At 48.8% G+C, this 14,732-nt stretch overlaps 1 protein-coding gene across 5 annotated transcripts in view; it reads left to right on the forward strand.

The window, feature by feature from the left end:
- Positions 1–14,732, forward strand: part of CHD5 (chromodomain helicase DNA binding protein 5) — a 157,128-nt gene that overhangs the window by 118,032 nt on the left and 24,364 nt on the right. For all 5 annotated transcript variants that reach the window (XM_020975188.2, XM_078145732.1, XM_020975217.2 and 2 more), the window contains 10 exons: positions 203–375; positions 2,435–2,609; positions 4,246–4,338; positions 4,821–4,909; positions 5,033–5,166; positions 5,926–6,070; positions 6,941–7,091; positions 12,490–12,569; positions 13,576–13,708; positions 14,031–14,120. In XM_020975188.2, coding sequence (XP_020830847.1) covers positions 203–375; positions 2,435–2,609; positions 4,246–4,338; positions 4,821–4,909; positions 5,033–5,166; positions 5,926–6,070; positions 6,941–7,091; positions 12,490–12,569; positions 13,576–13,708; positions 14,031–14,120 — 1,263 coding nt within the window. The remainder of the gene's footprint in view (positions 1–202; positions 376–2,434; positions 2,610–4,245; positions 4,339–4,820; positions 4,910–5,032; positions 5,167–5,925; positions 6,071–6,940; positions 7,092–12,489; positions 12,570–13,575; positions 13,709–14,030; positions 14,121–14,732) is intronic.

Here is a 14,732-nt window from a genome sequence, read left to right on the forward strand (position 1 = left end):
CTTAGCGCTTAGCACAGTGCCTGTCACCTACATTTATTGGATTGGATTGGATGGGCAGAGTAGGTCAATAAGTGGCTCAGTGGGCTCTGAGGTTGATGGGTTGTTTAACTTTTGGAGTTTCCTGATGCCTCCTGCCCTGCTCCAGTAGGGGTCCCCAAAGCCTGGCCCCTTCCTCACCGGTTGCCCCTCTCCTATGTGCCAGGTGACAACAAGGACGTGGAGGACAGCAGTGTGATTCATTATGATGATGCTGCCATATCCAAGCTGCTGGATAGGAACCAGGATGCCACGGATGACACAGAACTGCAGAACATGAATGAGTACCTAAGCTCCTTCAAGGTGGCTCAGTACGTGGTCCGGGAAGAAGACGGAGTGGTAATGGAAGATGCCTTTCTACCTTATGGGGTCTCCTTCCCTCCTAGCCTGGCTACAACCTTGGGGGACCTCGCCTATGAAAGGAGGGAGGCGGGCCTGATGTGACCTCCCTGGTCCCTTCCGGGTCTAAATCTGGGATCTCAGTGGTTCTTAGTAGACAGTGCTGAGGGCATCTCAGTAGCAGGTACTCCAGAAGCACCCCAAAGAGATAGCGTGCCCTCCAAGAGTGGGGTGAGTGTAGTGATAAGAGTAATACCTCGTACTGGAGTCAAGAGACCTGTTTGAATCCTGGCCCTAATCCTGGCTGGCTGAATGAACAAGGGCAAATCCTTTCACCTTCTGAGCCTCACTTTTTTCATCTGGAAGTTAGGGGTAATGTTGTTTGTACTACCTATTATGGGGTGGGGAGAACACAGTATATAAACCAATATGTGAACAATATATAAAATGATTTGTTATTATAATAGTCTCATTGGAAAGGTAAAGAACCATCATTAAAAAAAAAAGCTCTTCAGAGTATTAGATGGTCTATGCCTCGTCTACCGAATGAGTGGAGCGGGTCTCTTCTTGACCTGGAAAATGCCCTACAGTCAAAGGGCCTGAGCTCGAATCCTGATTCTGCCACTTACTACTTGGGTGACTTTGGGTGACTCCCCCCACCTCTGTGGGCCTCAGTTTCCTTATCTGTAAAATGAGAAGATTGGACTAACTGCCTCTGAAGTCCCTTCTAACTCTAAGCCTATGAGATCCTAAAAAAGGGGGCAAAACCAGGCCTTTTGAACGAAGGTTTAGCAGTCCTTCTACTGTACCAAGTGAGCTCATGTTCAGGCGTTCGTTGGAGCAGGCTTCTGAGGTTCCTTCCAGCTTTTGAGCTATGATCGTGTGATCCTGTGAGTTTAGGGATGAGGGAGATAGGAGAGAAACGGAATAATCAGGAAAGGATCTTGGAGGAGGAGGGATCCTGAGTGGGTTGAAGAGGAAGGAAAGAAAGAAGGAAGGAAGGAAGCAAAAAAGGAAGGGAAGAATTGAAGGGAGGAGGGAGAAAGGGAGGAGGGAAGGGAGGGAAAGAAAAGAAGGAAAAGGGAAGGAGAAAGGAAAGGAGGGAAAGAAGGGGAGAGAGGAGGGAGGAAAGAAGGAATGAAGGAAGGGAAGAAGCAAGGGAAGGGAGGAAGAAAAGGAGGGAAGAAGGGAAGGAGGGAGGAAGGAAAGAAAAAAGGAGGGAAGGAGAGGGGAAGGAAAGAAAAAGGGAGGGAAGGGTGGGAGGAGGGAAAAAGGGATGAAAAGAAGAAAGGAAGGGAAGGGAAGGAAAGACAGAAAATAAGGGAGGGAGGGAAGAAGGAAAGGAGAGAAGGAAAAGAAGAGAGAGAAGGGAAGAAGGAAGAAAGAAAGGAAGGGAAGAAAGAAGGGAGAGAGAGAAGGCATAAGGGAGGGATGAAAGGAGGGAAGAAGGAAGGAAAGAAAGAAGGGAGGAAAGATTTATCAAGCCTTTACTATGTGCCAGGCACTGGGTTAGCAGTGAGGATACACATACAAGCCAAAAGAATGACAGTTCCTGCCCTCAAGGTGTTTACATTCTAATATGAGTTTACATTCTAACACACAAAAGGGAGCTGAAAGTGGGGGAAGGAGGTGAATGAGGAAGGTACTTGCCTTGAGGCCATGGTTTTGAAGTCCAGAAAGTCAGGAACAGCATGAATGCCGGCCACGCTGCCCTGGGCCTCTTCACAAAATGGCGGTTCTGGGAGGAGTTCACCAATGGAATATGGCCTTGTGGAGGGATATTCCAGGGTGAGGAGGGCCTAGGTGTTGAGGGAGGTTCTAGGTTGTGCCAGCGGTAGAGGAGACAGGACTTTGAAGTCCAGAAAGTCAGGAATAGGGCCAGGACAGGGGAAGAAGAGAGCTCAGGTCAGGGCCAAGGAGGAGAGGGGCTCTTTCTGGCTGTCCTTCCCAAATACAGCCACAACCACCTCAAACCCGGAGTGGTGCTGGGTACCCCAGCCCGGAGGCTTCAGCCGGCTCTGCATGCCCACCCATACTCGGTTCCCTGCTGTGTTCCCAGGAGGAGGTAGAGAGGGAGATCATCAAGCAGGAGGAGAACGTGGACCCCGACTACTGGGAGAAGCTCCTTCGTCATCACTATGAGCAGCAACAGGAGGACCTGGCCCGAAACCTGGGCAAGGGCAAGAGAATCCGGAAACAGGTCAATTATAATGATGCTTCCCAGGAGGACCAAGGTATGACAACTGCCCTGGGGTCAGGGGTCAGGGGTCAGGGTGGGGCTCCTGAGGAAGGGGCCGCAGACTAGCAAAGAGGTGAGAAGGGAAGGGGCCTTCTAGTCTAACCCCCTCATTTGTCAGAGGATGGAATTAAGGCCAAGAGAGGCCAGTGACTTGTCCAAAGTTATAGGAAGTGTCTGAGCTGAAACTGGAGCCCAGGGCTTCTTACTCTAAACTCAAGGTTCTTTCCCACTCATTTTGTTGCTGTTCAGTCATTTTTAGCCATTTCTGATCCTTCGTGACCCAATTTGGGGTTTCCTTGGCAGAGATCCTGGAATGGTTTGCCATTTCCTTCTCCAGCTCATTTTACAAATGAGGAAACTGAGGCAAATGGGGTGAAATGACTTGCCCAGGGTCACACTGCTAGTAAGTGTCTGAGGCTGGATTTGAACTCAGGAAGATGACGCTTTGTGTCTTCGGGCCCACTGAGCCACCAGCTACCTCCCCTCTCGTTTAGGACAGATAGAATTATTAGGAAGAAAATTTTGATGGCCAGGACAGAAAGCCTCCAGGCAGTCATAACCACTTCAGGCTTAGTAGAGCGGCTGGGGCTCTCATGCCCTGGGGGGCTTGACGGAGTGAGGTTACTTGGACTGTGCTTCTTGGAGAGAACAAGGGGATTATGACTTGAACAAGCTTGGGGGCAAGACTTCTTGGAACTGTGGTGGCTTGAGGCAGTGGATAGGGCACTGGTGCTGGTGTCAGGAAGACCTGCATTTGAATCATGCCTCACATATGTCCTAGCCGTGTGACCTTGGGCAAATCGATTCATAGTTGCTTGCCTCAGTTTCCTCTTCTGTAAAATGGGGATAATAACAACACCTACCTCACAGGATTGTTCTGAGGATCAAAGAGATGATTGCACAGTAATTAGCGCGGTGCCTGGCACTGAGTAGGCACCACATAAGTGATAGCTATTGTTGTTATTATTATTATTATTATTATTATTATTGGGAAGAAAGCCGTGGATAGAGAATTCTAGGCCTACTTTTTGCTGCCAATTTGAGTTTTTTGACAAGTCATAGAGGAAGGAGCACTGGATTTAGAGTCAGAGGCTGTGGGTTCCAATCCTGGCTCTCTCAGTGTGTGACTGGGTAAGTCACTTCTCTAGCCTGAGTTTTTCTTCATTTGTAAAATGAGGGGGTACGACTGGACTAGGTGTGTTCTTAGGGTTCCTTCCAGCTTGAGATTGAGAATTCCAAGTCACCCACTCATCTGTCAAATGGAGGGGTGGGACTTAAGTCTCTTCTAGCTCTGACATCCTATCAATCAATCAACGAGGACTTACTATATGTCAGGCGCTGTGTGAAGTCAAGAGGAGGATAGGAAGCTGAGAATGAAGCAGCCCCTACCCTCGGGGAGCTTCCATTCTGTTAGGGGGAAGGAGGTGTCATTTGCACACTGGGCTCTGTACAGGCGGAGGCCCAGGGTGCTTTCTGCAGCCTGCTACTCGCCTGGTGTCCACGGATGCCTTATCCCTGTTGGTCTGGCCCCGGCCCAGCCGGAAGCCTCAGTCCCTGGAGAGGGGGCGGCAGACGTGGCTGGTCGGGGTCACTGCCTGTCCTCTTGTTTCCCTTCTCCCCGGGTACGACAGAATGGCAGGATGAGCTTTCGGACAATCAGTCGGAGTACTCCATCGGCTCCGAGGATGAGGATGAGGATTTTGAAGAGAGGCCGGAAGGTCAGAGTGAGTTGGGGTGTTGGTGATTCCCCGGGAAGGAGGGTGACCCGGATCTGCGCTCCTCCCCCTAATCCGCTCCACTGTTTCCGAGGCTGGGCAGCCAGGCACCAGGATCTCAGCAACCAGGAGGCTCCCAGAGAAACGGGGGCTGGCTGAGAGCATTGACCGGGGCTTGGACAGCTCCATCCAGACTTGGTTCCGCATTCATCGATCTGTTAGTGCCATCACCTGGAGGCAGAGGGTCCTGGGAGACGGGGACTCCTGAGCCCTGGGACCCCTACCTTGATTTTGAGGTGGAAGCCCCCAGCCCTCTGTGTGTGTGTGTGTGTGTGTGTGTGTGTGTGTGTGTGTGCGCGCGCGCGCCAGCCCAGCATCCAGGCTGGGAGACCAGGGCTCGGGAGTCTAGCCCAGAATGGTCCCTAGGCTCAGAATTCTCTTAAGCTTGATCCTGCCTGATGAGATATCCCTGGCTGGTGACTGTTCTTTAGGTGGGAGGAGACAATCCCGGAGGCAGCTAAAAAGTGACCGAGACAAACCCTTACCCCCTCTGCTGGCAAGAGTTGGAGGCAACATTGAGGTGAGGGTACTGAATGTCTTAGGAGGGGAGTTTGGGAAACTCCCATTCCTGCCCTCCCCCTGCCCCTTGCATGTCCACTCTCCTGTTTCCCCTTCCTGTGGTCATCTGTCCCTCCCTACCCAGGTCTTAGGGTTCAATGCCCGGCAGCGGAAAGCCTTCTTGAACGCCATCATGCGCTGGGGCATGCCCCCCCAGGATGCCTTCAACTCTCACTGGCTAGTCCGGGACCTCCGAGGGAAAAGCGAGAAGGAATTTAGGTAAAGGGACCCTTAGCAACTTGCTGTGGACACTGCCGCTCTGGCTGTCCACCTGGGGTACCCTGGCCAAGCGAGCCAGGCTCTACAGCTCTGGACAGGATGGCATCACCAGCCCTGGAGTCAGAGAGCCTGGGTTCAAATCCCACCTCCACTCCTCACGTCACTTTCCTGATCTGGGCCCCAAAGAGGGGACTGGACCACGTGATCTCAAAAGCCCCTTCCAGCTTTAAACGCCATTCGTCTACAAACCGTGTCCAGACCTTGTCTTTGTAACGAACAGTGTGGTCTTGGTTGGGCTTTCTTTTTCCCTGCTCAACTGTAAGCTCGCGGAGGGCAGGGACGGTTTCAGTTTTATTTTGTATCTCTGACCCCTGGCACAGAGCCTGACACACAGGAGCCCCTTGATTGATGCGTGTTGATTACAATACACAAAAGGTTGATATCCTGGAGAGACTGGCCACGTCTTCCCCCATAAGTAACTGACTGAAGACAGCGAGAGTGCTTGACGCTAGGGGTGGTTGGCTCCTAGCCTGGGGTCTGCCTCCCTAAGACAGAGCATTTTCTCCCCTAAAATGGTCCGAGGCAGAGTGGGTTAAGTCTCAGTGTTTTGGATTTTTTGTGTCCCATGATTCCCCTTGCTGAAAAATTCACCCCGGGGGAGAGCCCTGCCCATTTCTATGACTGGGGCAAATCCCAGATGTAGCAGCTGCCCTCCCTTGGCTGATTCTTGTGCTGCCATGGGCTCCCTGTTGTCCCCAGGGCCTACGTGTCCCTCTTCATGAGACACTTGTGTGAGCCAGGGGCCGACGGGGCAGAGACCTTTGCGGATGGCGTCCCTCGGGAGGGGCTCTCTCGACAGCATGTGCTCACCCGGATTGGAGTTATGTCACTAGTTAGGAAGAAGGTGGGTGAGTAGACTTTTACACGGGGCCCTTCAGGGATGTCTGTCCTGGTTCCTGGCTCTGCTGAGGAGAGGGCTGGGGCCTGGGGGTGGGACACCCAGCCTCCTGATGGTGGTGGGCAGGAGAGAGAAGATGATCAAAATGAATCTAAAGTGGAGGATGGGACACCAGAGATTCAGAGGAGACAGTCATTCCCATGCCTTAGGGTACTATAGAAATGTGAGTTTTCATTAATAATAACAACAATTGTTATTAGAGCATTATGTTAGCATTTATATATAGTGCTTCAAGGTTTGCAAAGCACTTTACATATGTGATTTTATTTTATCCTCACCACAACCTTGGGAGGTGCTATTATTCTCCCCATTTTACAGATGAGGAAACTGAGGCAGACAGAGGTTAAATGACTTGATCAGAGTCACACAGCTAGGAAGGGGCTGAGGCCAGATTTGAACTCAGGTCTCAGCCTGCTAGCCACTGGGCCATCTAGATACTATTATTGTGAAGGCTGGCTATTGCCCCCAACCCTCTGGATTCCAAATACCCTATGGATGGCATTGTGGGTCAGAGAAGGAAAAGCAGGGGTTCTTTCCATACCATCCCTCTGCTTCCCCACAAAGATCTTGACCCCACTAATTTTGGTGATTTCTGTTCCTATCTGGGCCTGGGAGACCCAGAATTATAGGGAATAAGCTTATCTAAGCTAGCCCTCTGATTGTCAGGGCCTGGAACTGCTCATTGTGGGGAGAGAAGAAAACACAGGATCCCCCCATCCTCTGTTACCTGTGCCAGAATGTCCTGTCCTGTCCTGATTTGTCTTGTCTTAGAGGGTCTTTGGAAACCAGTTGTGAATGTGACCTCCTTGGCCCTAGGTCCAGGAGTTTGAACACGTTAATGGGAAGTACAGCACACCTGACCTGATTCCTGAGAGCAAGAAATCCAGTGAGATTGTCTCCTCGGACCCCAATACCCCAGTCCCTGCCAGCCCAGCCCATCTTCCTCCTGGCCCTTTGGGGCTCCCAGGTATGTTAAATCTTGAAGTGGCCAGTTTGAGGCCTGGGAGGGAAGGGGGGGGGATGGGGACTCTCCTTTGAATTCATCACTTTTCAAATTTCACTTCCTGTCCTTGACCCAGGACTGTATAGTCTAGGGACAAAAGAGGAATAATGTCAAAGATGAGGAAGGCAGTCAGACTACATGGGCAGTTTGTGTTGGGTTCTGGGTACCATGTGTCTGTGTCTGTGTCTGTATCTATGTCTTTGTCTATGTCTGTGTCTGTGATTGTGTCTGTGTCTATGTCTATGTCTGTATATGTCTATGTCTATGTCTGTGTGTGTGTCTGTGTCTATATATGTCTGTGTGTGTGTGTCTGTGTCTATGCATGTGTCTGTCTATGTCTATGTATGTCTGTGTCTATGCTTACATCTATCTATACTTCTATTTGTATTTCTATCTATATAAAGACAGATAGATGATAGATAGTTTAAGACATCTTCAGGACCTCTAATTTTAACTTTTTTTTAATTAATGAAAATCTACCTTCTCCCCCTCCCTTCCTACTATTGAGAAAACAAGAAAAACAGAATCTCTGTTCCAAATACATACAGTCAAGCAAAACCAATTCCCTGTGCCCATAAAGCTGTGTGCCCAAATTCCCTCTATCTGGAGGTAGGCAGTGTGTCCAGCATGATTCCTCCAGAATCACATTTAGTCACTGCAATGATCAGGGTTCCCAAGTCTTTCTGAGTGGGTGCCATACTTTAGGAAGAACATCGGATTGGTAGGTATGTGGAAATTTCTTAGAGAAGGGGAACCTGGATGGTGATGATGCCATTTTAGGATTGGCTGAAGTCAGTGGGGATGTTCAGCCTTGAGAAGAAAAGGCTTAGGAAAAGATGTGATGGCTGCCTTTGAGGCTTTGAAGGACTGTCCTGTAGAAGAGGGGCGAGCTGTTGTGTTTGACTCAAGAGGACAGAAAGGACGATTCTTGTGCGGAAGGTTCTAAGAGGTAGATTCAAGCTTGATGTAAGGAAAAACACTTCCTGCCAAGGAGGCCATCCCAAAAAGGAATGGTCTGCTGCAGGAGGCAGTTAGCACCCTTCCCTCTTCTTGCACCCTATCCCCTTCTGGCTGTGAGAGTCTGGGTTCAAATTATGGCATCAGCAGAACCATGATGCATTAGCAAAAAGAACTTTTGTTGAATGGGAGAAGATTGCATTTCTATCAGCAGGCAGGAAACTCTGTAGAGAGTGTTGGAGGGGGCAGCCTATAGGGGAATCTTCTGGCCTCCCTAGTCCCAAGACATTAATTAGAGTGGTCTTTTTTGTTCAGCTCTGCCCCTGGGTGGCAACCTAAAGAGACCATTAGGCAGCTCATTGCAGACAAGAGGGTTCTGCTGGCCGGCCTGCGTTTAAATTGAGGTCCTTACCTGTCTATGAACAGGTGTTCATAGTTCCAGTGGCTGACTTCAGATTGTGCTGAGGGGGAGGGAGGGAAGGAGAGATTGAGGTGGATGGGAGAGGGAAAGGGAGGGAGAGGGAGAGAGAGACAGAGAGAGAGAGAGAGACAGAGAGAGAGAGAGAGGGAGAGAGAGAGAGAGAGAGAGAGAGAGAGAGAGAGAGAGAGAGAGAGAGAGAGAGAGAGAGAGAGAGGAGAGAGAGAGGGAAAGGGAGAGAGAAGAGAAGGGGGAGAGAGAGAGAGAGAGGGAAAGGGGGAGAGAGAGAGAAGGAGAGAGAGAGAGGGAAAGGGAGAGAGAAGAGAAGGGGGGAGAGAGAGAAAGGGGGAGAGAGAGAAGAAGAGAAAGAGAGAGAGAGGGAAAAGGAGAGAGAGAGAAGGAGGGAGAGAGAGAGAAAGGGAAAGGGGAGAGAGAGAAGAGAAGAGAAGGGGGAGAGAGAGAGAGAAAGGGGGAGAGAGGGGGAGAGAGGGGAGAGAGAAAAAGGAGGGGAGAGACACAAAGAGGATGAGAGGGAGAGAGAGAAGAGAGAGAAAGAAAGAGGATGAGAAAAAAGAGAGGATGGGGAGGGAAAAAGAAGAGGGAGGGAAAGAAGAAAAAGGAGGGAGAGGCACAGAGAGAGATACACACACAGAGGCAGAGAGACAGAGACAGAGACAGGCAGGGAAACAGAGAAGAACGAGAAGAGAGATGATGGGAGGGAGAGAGAAACAGAGAGAGACAATGATAGAGACAGAAAGAGAGAAGTGTGAGAAGAAAGAGGATGGGAGGGAGGGAGGAAGAGAAAGAGTGAAAGTGAGAGGGAGAGGGAGAGGGAGTGAGACAGAGACAGAGCCAGAGCCAGAGAGAGACACACACAGACAGAGGCAAAGAGAGATGGGGGGAGAGAAGGAGGGGGAGGGAGAGAGAGAGAAGAGAAGAGAGAGGAGAGGAGAGAGAGAAAAGGGGGGGAGGGAGAGAGAAGAGGAAAGAGAGGAGTTAGGTCTTTGTTCACTCTGTCTCTCTGTATAAAGTCTTCTGCCAATTCCCTGTCTCTCTATAGTCCACTCTTGGAACAAAGGACTCTAATAGGCTTTCAGTTCCCTGGCTGCAGGGCAGACATTTACATATGCAAAGACTTTCTGACAAGTAGGTGAATTTTTGTTTGTAGTGGGGCTTCAAGCACAGCTGGTGGTTTTGTAGAAAGTTCTCGAGGGTTGGCTCTGCGAGGTCTGCGAGGTCTGCGCGCCATCCCAGCAGTGTCCCTGTGTTTGCAGGGATAATCTGGTGAGAGTGAAATAAATGGGGAGGTTTTTTTCCCCTCCCTCTCCCCTTCAAGTACAGCGGAGTCCGCCCCTGGGGATTCTTAGAGCAGAACTGAGCCAAGACAGGAAGGAGCTGTCCAGCGTCCAGGGCGCTTATTCCCAGCGGGCTGCTGCCAAGATTCCCTCACTTTCCTCCCAGTGGTCCCATTTCCTGCCCAGCTAGGAGCACCAGATAGCTGTTTCCCACTCACGCTGGCTGCTATTTCAGCCTGGGTTATTATTGGTATTTTATTATGTATTAGAATGTTCACTATGATAGCCGAATGGAGGATAGAGTAGAGTAAGGGGAGGCCTGAGGCAGGCAGACCCACCAGCAACCATTGCCAGAGTCCAGGTGTGAAGTGATGAGGGTCTGCACCAGGGAGGCAGGATTACAATAGAAGGGGACATATATGATAGATGTTAGAAGGGTGAAAGCAGAAGTCCCTGGCAACCCATTGGATATGGGGGCATGAGGGAGAGTTGGAACCAGGGTGACTGGCGGTAACCTTGAGTATGGGGGACGTTTGTTAGAGGGGGAAGTTTTGGGGAAAATATAGTGATTTCTGTTTTGGAACTCAATGTTGAATTGGGAGGTGACTTTAATCTTCTTGACTTTAGTCATGTAATGAGGATCATGGCAAGCTTCACCAGGAAGGTCTGTGATCACCTGGCGATGGGCAGTGTCTCTACTCACACTAGCCCTAAATGGCTTTTGGATTCTACCTCCCTCTTTTTATAGTGAATTTAGAGGGAGGCCCCTTTTCCTTCACCCTTCTTTTCACTCCAAACAATGGCATGGCCTTATTGACACTGTGTGCTGGGAATCTGAGCCTCCCACAACATGGACACGTGCGCATGTATATGCATGTATGTACACAGTTGTACATATATACAACTGCACACGTGTGCATACTTGCATGCACATGCATGTGTAACACACACAAAAACAACACATTGCTTATTACATGCACACACGTAGACATAGTGCACATTTTCCTATACATACACAATATATGCATATAAATACACAATACATAAATGCATGTGTGTGTATATATAGGTATACACACATCTCCTTAAACTGCTATGTAAACTTTTGCTTTGCATCCCCTCCCCCACCAGTCTAGTGTTCTATTCACAGTATAAGCAAAATGTTTTTTGAAGGAATGAATGAATAAGTGATTAGGGAAGATGAGATGTGTACATGGCAGGCAAGTTAAGTAGAAGGAACTGGGGAGATTTAGCCTGTGGAAGAAAAGACCCAAGAGGACAGGAGAACAGCTTTTCATGGATGTGAAGGGATGGAATATGATGGAGAGGAGGGATGAAATTTATTTGAACTGACATCAGCAGGCCCAGCCCAGAGCAGTATCTGGAAGCTACAAAGAGGTCACTTTAGTTTTGAAATCAAGAAAGGCTTCTTGCAATCCCAGCCATTCCAAAGTGGAATGGACTGGCCCGGGAAGTCTGGTGACTTCTTCCTCCAGGGAGGGCCTCAGGTAAGAGGCAGGACACACCGTTTGTCTGGTAGGTTATAGTGGGGATTCCTTTTCTACCTGTGCTGCGCTAAATTATTGGAGAGGTTCCTCCCAGCTCTCCAGGTCTGCGGTTCATTAGAATGTAATCTCACAGAGATTAGCAGGGGTTATTTCATTTTTTGGTATGTATATTCCTGGCACACAGTAGGCACTCTAATTGATCTGATACCAAGTTGATCGATTCTGTAATTCATGAAAATTTTTTAAAAATGTAATTGGCACCTGTTTTTTTTTTTTTAATGTTACAGGTATTAGAACCCTCCCTGTGGTAATAAAGGAGAAATAGTGAAACAAAATTGATTAGGTCTGACAGCATGTATACTAGTCCCCCACATTTTGACCAAGAGGAAGGAGGTGTGTTTCATCATCATTTGCCCTTTGGGACCTATCAGTCCCTCAGGAAGCATTTAATATGTGTTTAGTTGGGGTATACAAATACAGAGAAAGAAATAATCCTCCATTCTTACTGGAGAATAAGAGATACATTTATAAGTATGAGGGGCAGCTAGGTGGTACAGGGGCAGCTAGGTGGTACAGAGGCAGCTAGGTGGTGCAGTGGATAAAGCACCAGTCCTGAAGTCAGGAAGACCTGATTTCAAATCCAGCTTCAGACCAAACACTTGACACTTACTAGCTATGTGACCCTGTCACTTAACCTCAATTGACTAAAAAGAAAAAAAAATAAGTATGTGCTGGTCACTGCATTTACTCTGAGTTTAGCTGCCTTTTAAGAAGGATCTTTTTAATTTATATTTTATGTTTATATTTTATATTAATTATATTATTTTATATTTATAACATAGAATTAATTCTATTAATATAGCATGTTATATAATAATAAAATATAATTAATTATATTAATATTATTATATTTTTTTTATATTTTTGTGGTTATTGTATAAATTGCTCTCTCTGGGTCCTGCTTTCTTCCTTCTGTCTCAGTCCTTAGGTGTCTTCCCATTGTCTCATGGGATTGTCATAAAGTGATAGGCTCTGTCCCTGTCTGTCAGGAGTAGCAGAGGCTAGGGAGGCCTAGAAGAGGGAGGCCTGCCAGTCTGTGGAGCTGGGACCAGGGTGTTGGGGGCAGGGAATTTGGGGAGAAAGCCCATCACACTGTGCTCATTTTTCATGTATTCTTGTTTCAGACAAAATGGAAGCCCAGCTGGGCTTCCTGGATGAAAAAGAGCAAATGGAGCAGAAACCTCCCAAACCTCCTGAACTCCAGGTAGGAGAGGGACCTTCTGGAGTCCTGGACCCTGAGGATCTGAGGGCTGTGGGTGGTGGAGGCAGGCCTGTGTCTAGGGGGGTGAGAAATGGCTCTTGGGGAAATGAGTCCATTGGCAACTGTCCTCTCAGTAGGAAAAGTGGCTTTTTTCAACTCCAAGGGTCCCTGCTGCTCTTCCCTTGGGAAGGAAGGACTCTGGTAATCTCGTTTTCCCTTGTCCTCCTTTTCTATGCCTCTCAGGGTCCACATGTGATTTGGGGCTACTCATTTAACCTCTCTGGCTTCAGTTTCCTCACCTGTAAACAGAATGCCTTGGACTAAATACCTTCAGGCTTTGATGAGGGGAGGGGATCTGGGAAGAGTCTTAGATCACTCCCAGGCAGGGATCTGGGCTTCTTGCATTTCCTGGCTTGGAGGAAGCAGATTGCTTGTGGGGAATGTGGCATTTAAATGGTTACACAGTTTATCTCGCTTCTCTCTTCACTGAAAAGATACCAAAGAAAAGACAGCATGGCACTTTGGATAGAGTATCCGGAAGATCCAGGTTTAAATCCTGCCTTAGACACTTACTGGTTGTGTGACCCTAGTCAAGTCATTTCACTTTTCTTTGCCTCAGTTTCCCTATCTGTAAAATGAGAGAGTTGGCTGGCTTCTAAGGTCCCTTCCAGCTCTAAATCTCTGATACTATAATAAGAATGAGGTAGGTACTATGTGTATTATTTTCACCCCTGTTTTACAGATGGGGAAACTGAGAGTGAGAGATTTTTTTAAAGTGACTTGTTCGTGGTCACACAGCTAGGAAGTGTCAAAGGTAAGATCTGAGCCCACATCTTCCTTAAGCCAAGCCCAGCTCTCTATCCACTGTGCCACACTGCTCCCGTGTTAGTCTGAGATCCCAGCAGATACCTGATATCCAGGGGACAGTGGACAGGTCAGGGTGGGTACCGTATCTGGCCCTTACTGTTACCTCTGGATTGTCTGACCTGAACTCTTTCCCAATATCCAGGTTCCAGGGATGCCCTCTGACAAAGGGGAGGGGGAGGAGAAGCCAGAAAACCTGGAGAGCAAAGAGAAAGCTAGAGAGGAGAGGAGGGAAGAGAATGAGAAGATGGATCCGTCCTCGCATCAGCTGCTGAAAGGTGCCCGCCTGCCTGTGAGCCCAGGCCTTGTCGGCCCCATGCCCAAGAGTGGGCAGTCATGCAGCCTCAGAATTGAAAGGGGCCTCCGAGGCCATCCAATCCACCCTCCTGCCCAGGGCTGTCACGCCCACATCCCTCCCCTCGTGGTGACCACGGGGAGTAAAGGGGGGCTGTTTCTCCAGTTTTCCAAGTGGGCCTGTGTGGCCAAGCTTAGGCCTCGAGGCTCCTTCTCCTGGCAGCCCCCCAGGATAAGCTCTGCCTAGGACAGACCATCCCTTCTGCCCCTTTTGTTACTCCAATTTCCCTCTCTGATGCCTTCCAGAGGATGCTCTCCCTGAAAAAGACAAGCCCCTGGAGAAGGTGGAATTAAATCTGAACCATGGCAGAGGGGATGACAAAGATTTTCGGCCAGGTACGGGGCCCGGGATGAGGAGAGGGAAGGAGAGCAGGCTGGGGCAAAGACCTCCAGAAACACTTGCATGCTTGGGGTTTCTACAGATCTCCTTGACCTCTCATGATTCCCTGTGGGTGTTTAAGCATGGTCTGGGCAAGCATGACCAAAGATTTGGGAGAACCATGTATCTTGGGAAAAGCAACTATGGGGCACCAGGGGCATCCTGAAATTCTGTCTCTGTCCTCTTCAGGGGTTCATTAACACTCTTTCCTTTTAGGTTGATTCTGGTTTTGGGGGATGAGGAGCACTTGGAAATTAAAAAAAAATAGCTAACATTTCTATAGCACTTTTAGGGCTCGCAAATCTCATATGATGCTCATAACAACCTAGTGAGGCAGATGCTATAATTACTCCCATTTTACAGATGAGAAAACTGAGGCAGGGTAAGTAATTTGCCCAGGGTCACACAGCTAATACATGTCAGAGGTAGGATTAGAACTTGTCTTCCTGATTCTAAATCCTGTGGTCCATCCACTTGCTTATAATACAAGCAAGACTCAGGTCACTTCTCTGCTCTTAAACCTTCTGGGGCTCCCTATTGCATCCAAAATAAAGTTTAAATTCTTCTAC

Source organism: Phascolarctos cinereus, unplaced genomic scaffold, assembly GCF_003287225.1.
Source record: "Phascolarctos cinereus isolate Bilbo 61053 unplaced genomic scaffold, phaCin_HiC Scaffold_726;HRSCAF=1367, whole genome shotgun sequence".
Taxonomy (NCBI): Eukaryota; Metazoa; Chordata; class Mammalia; order Diprotodontia; family Phascolarctidae; genus Phascolarctos; species Phascolarctos cinereus.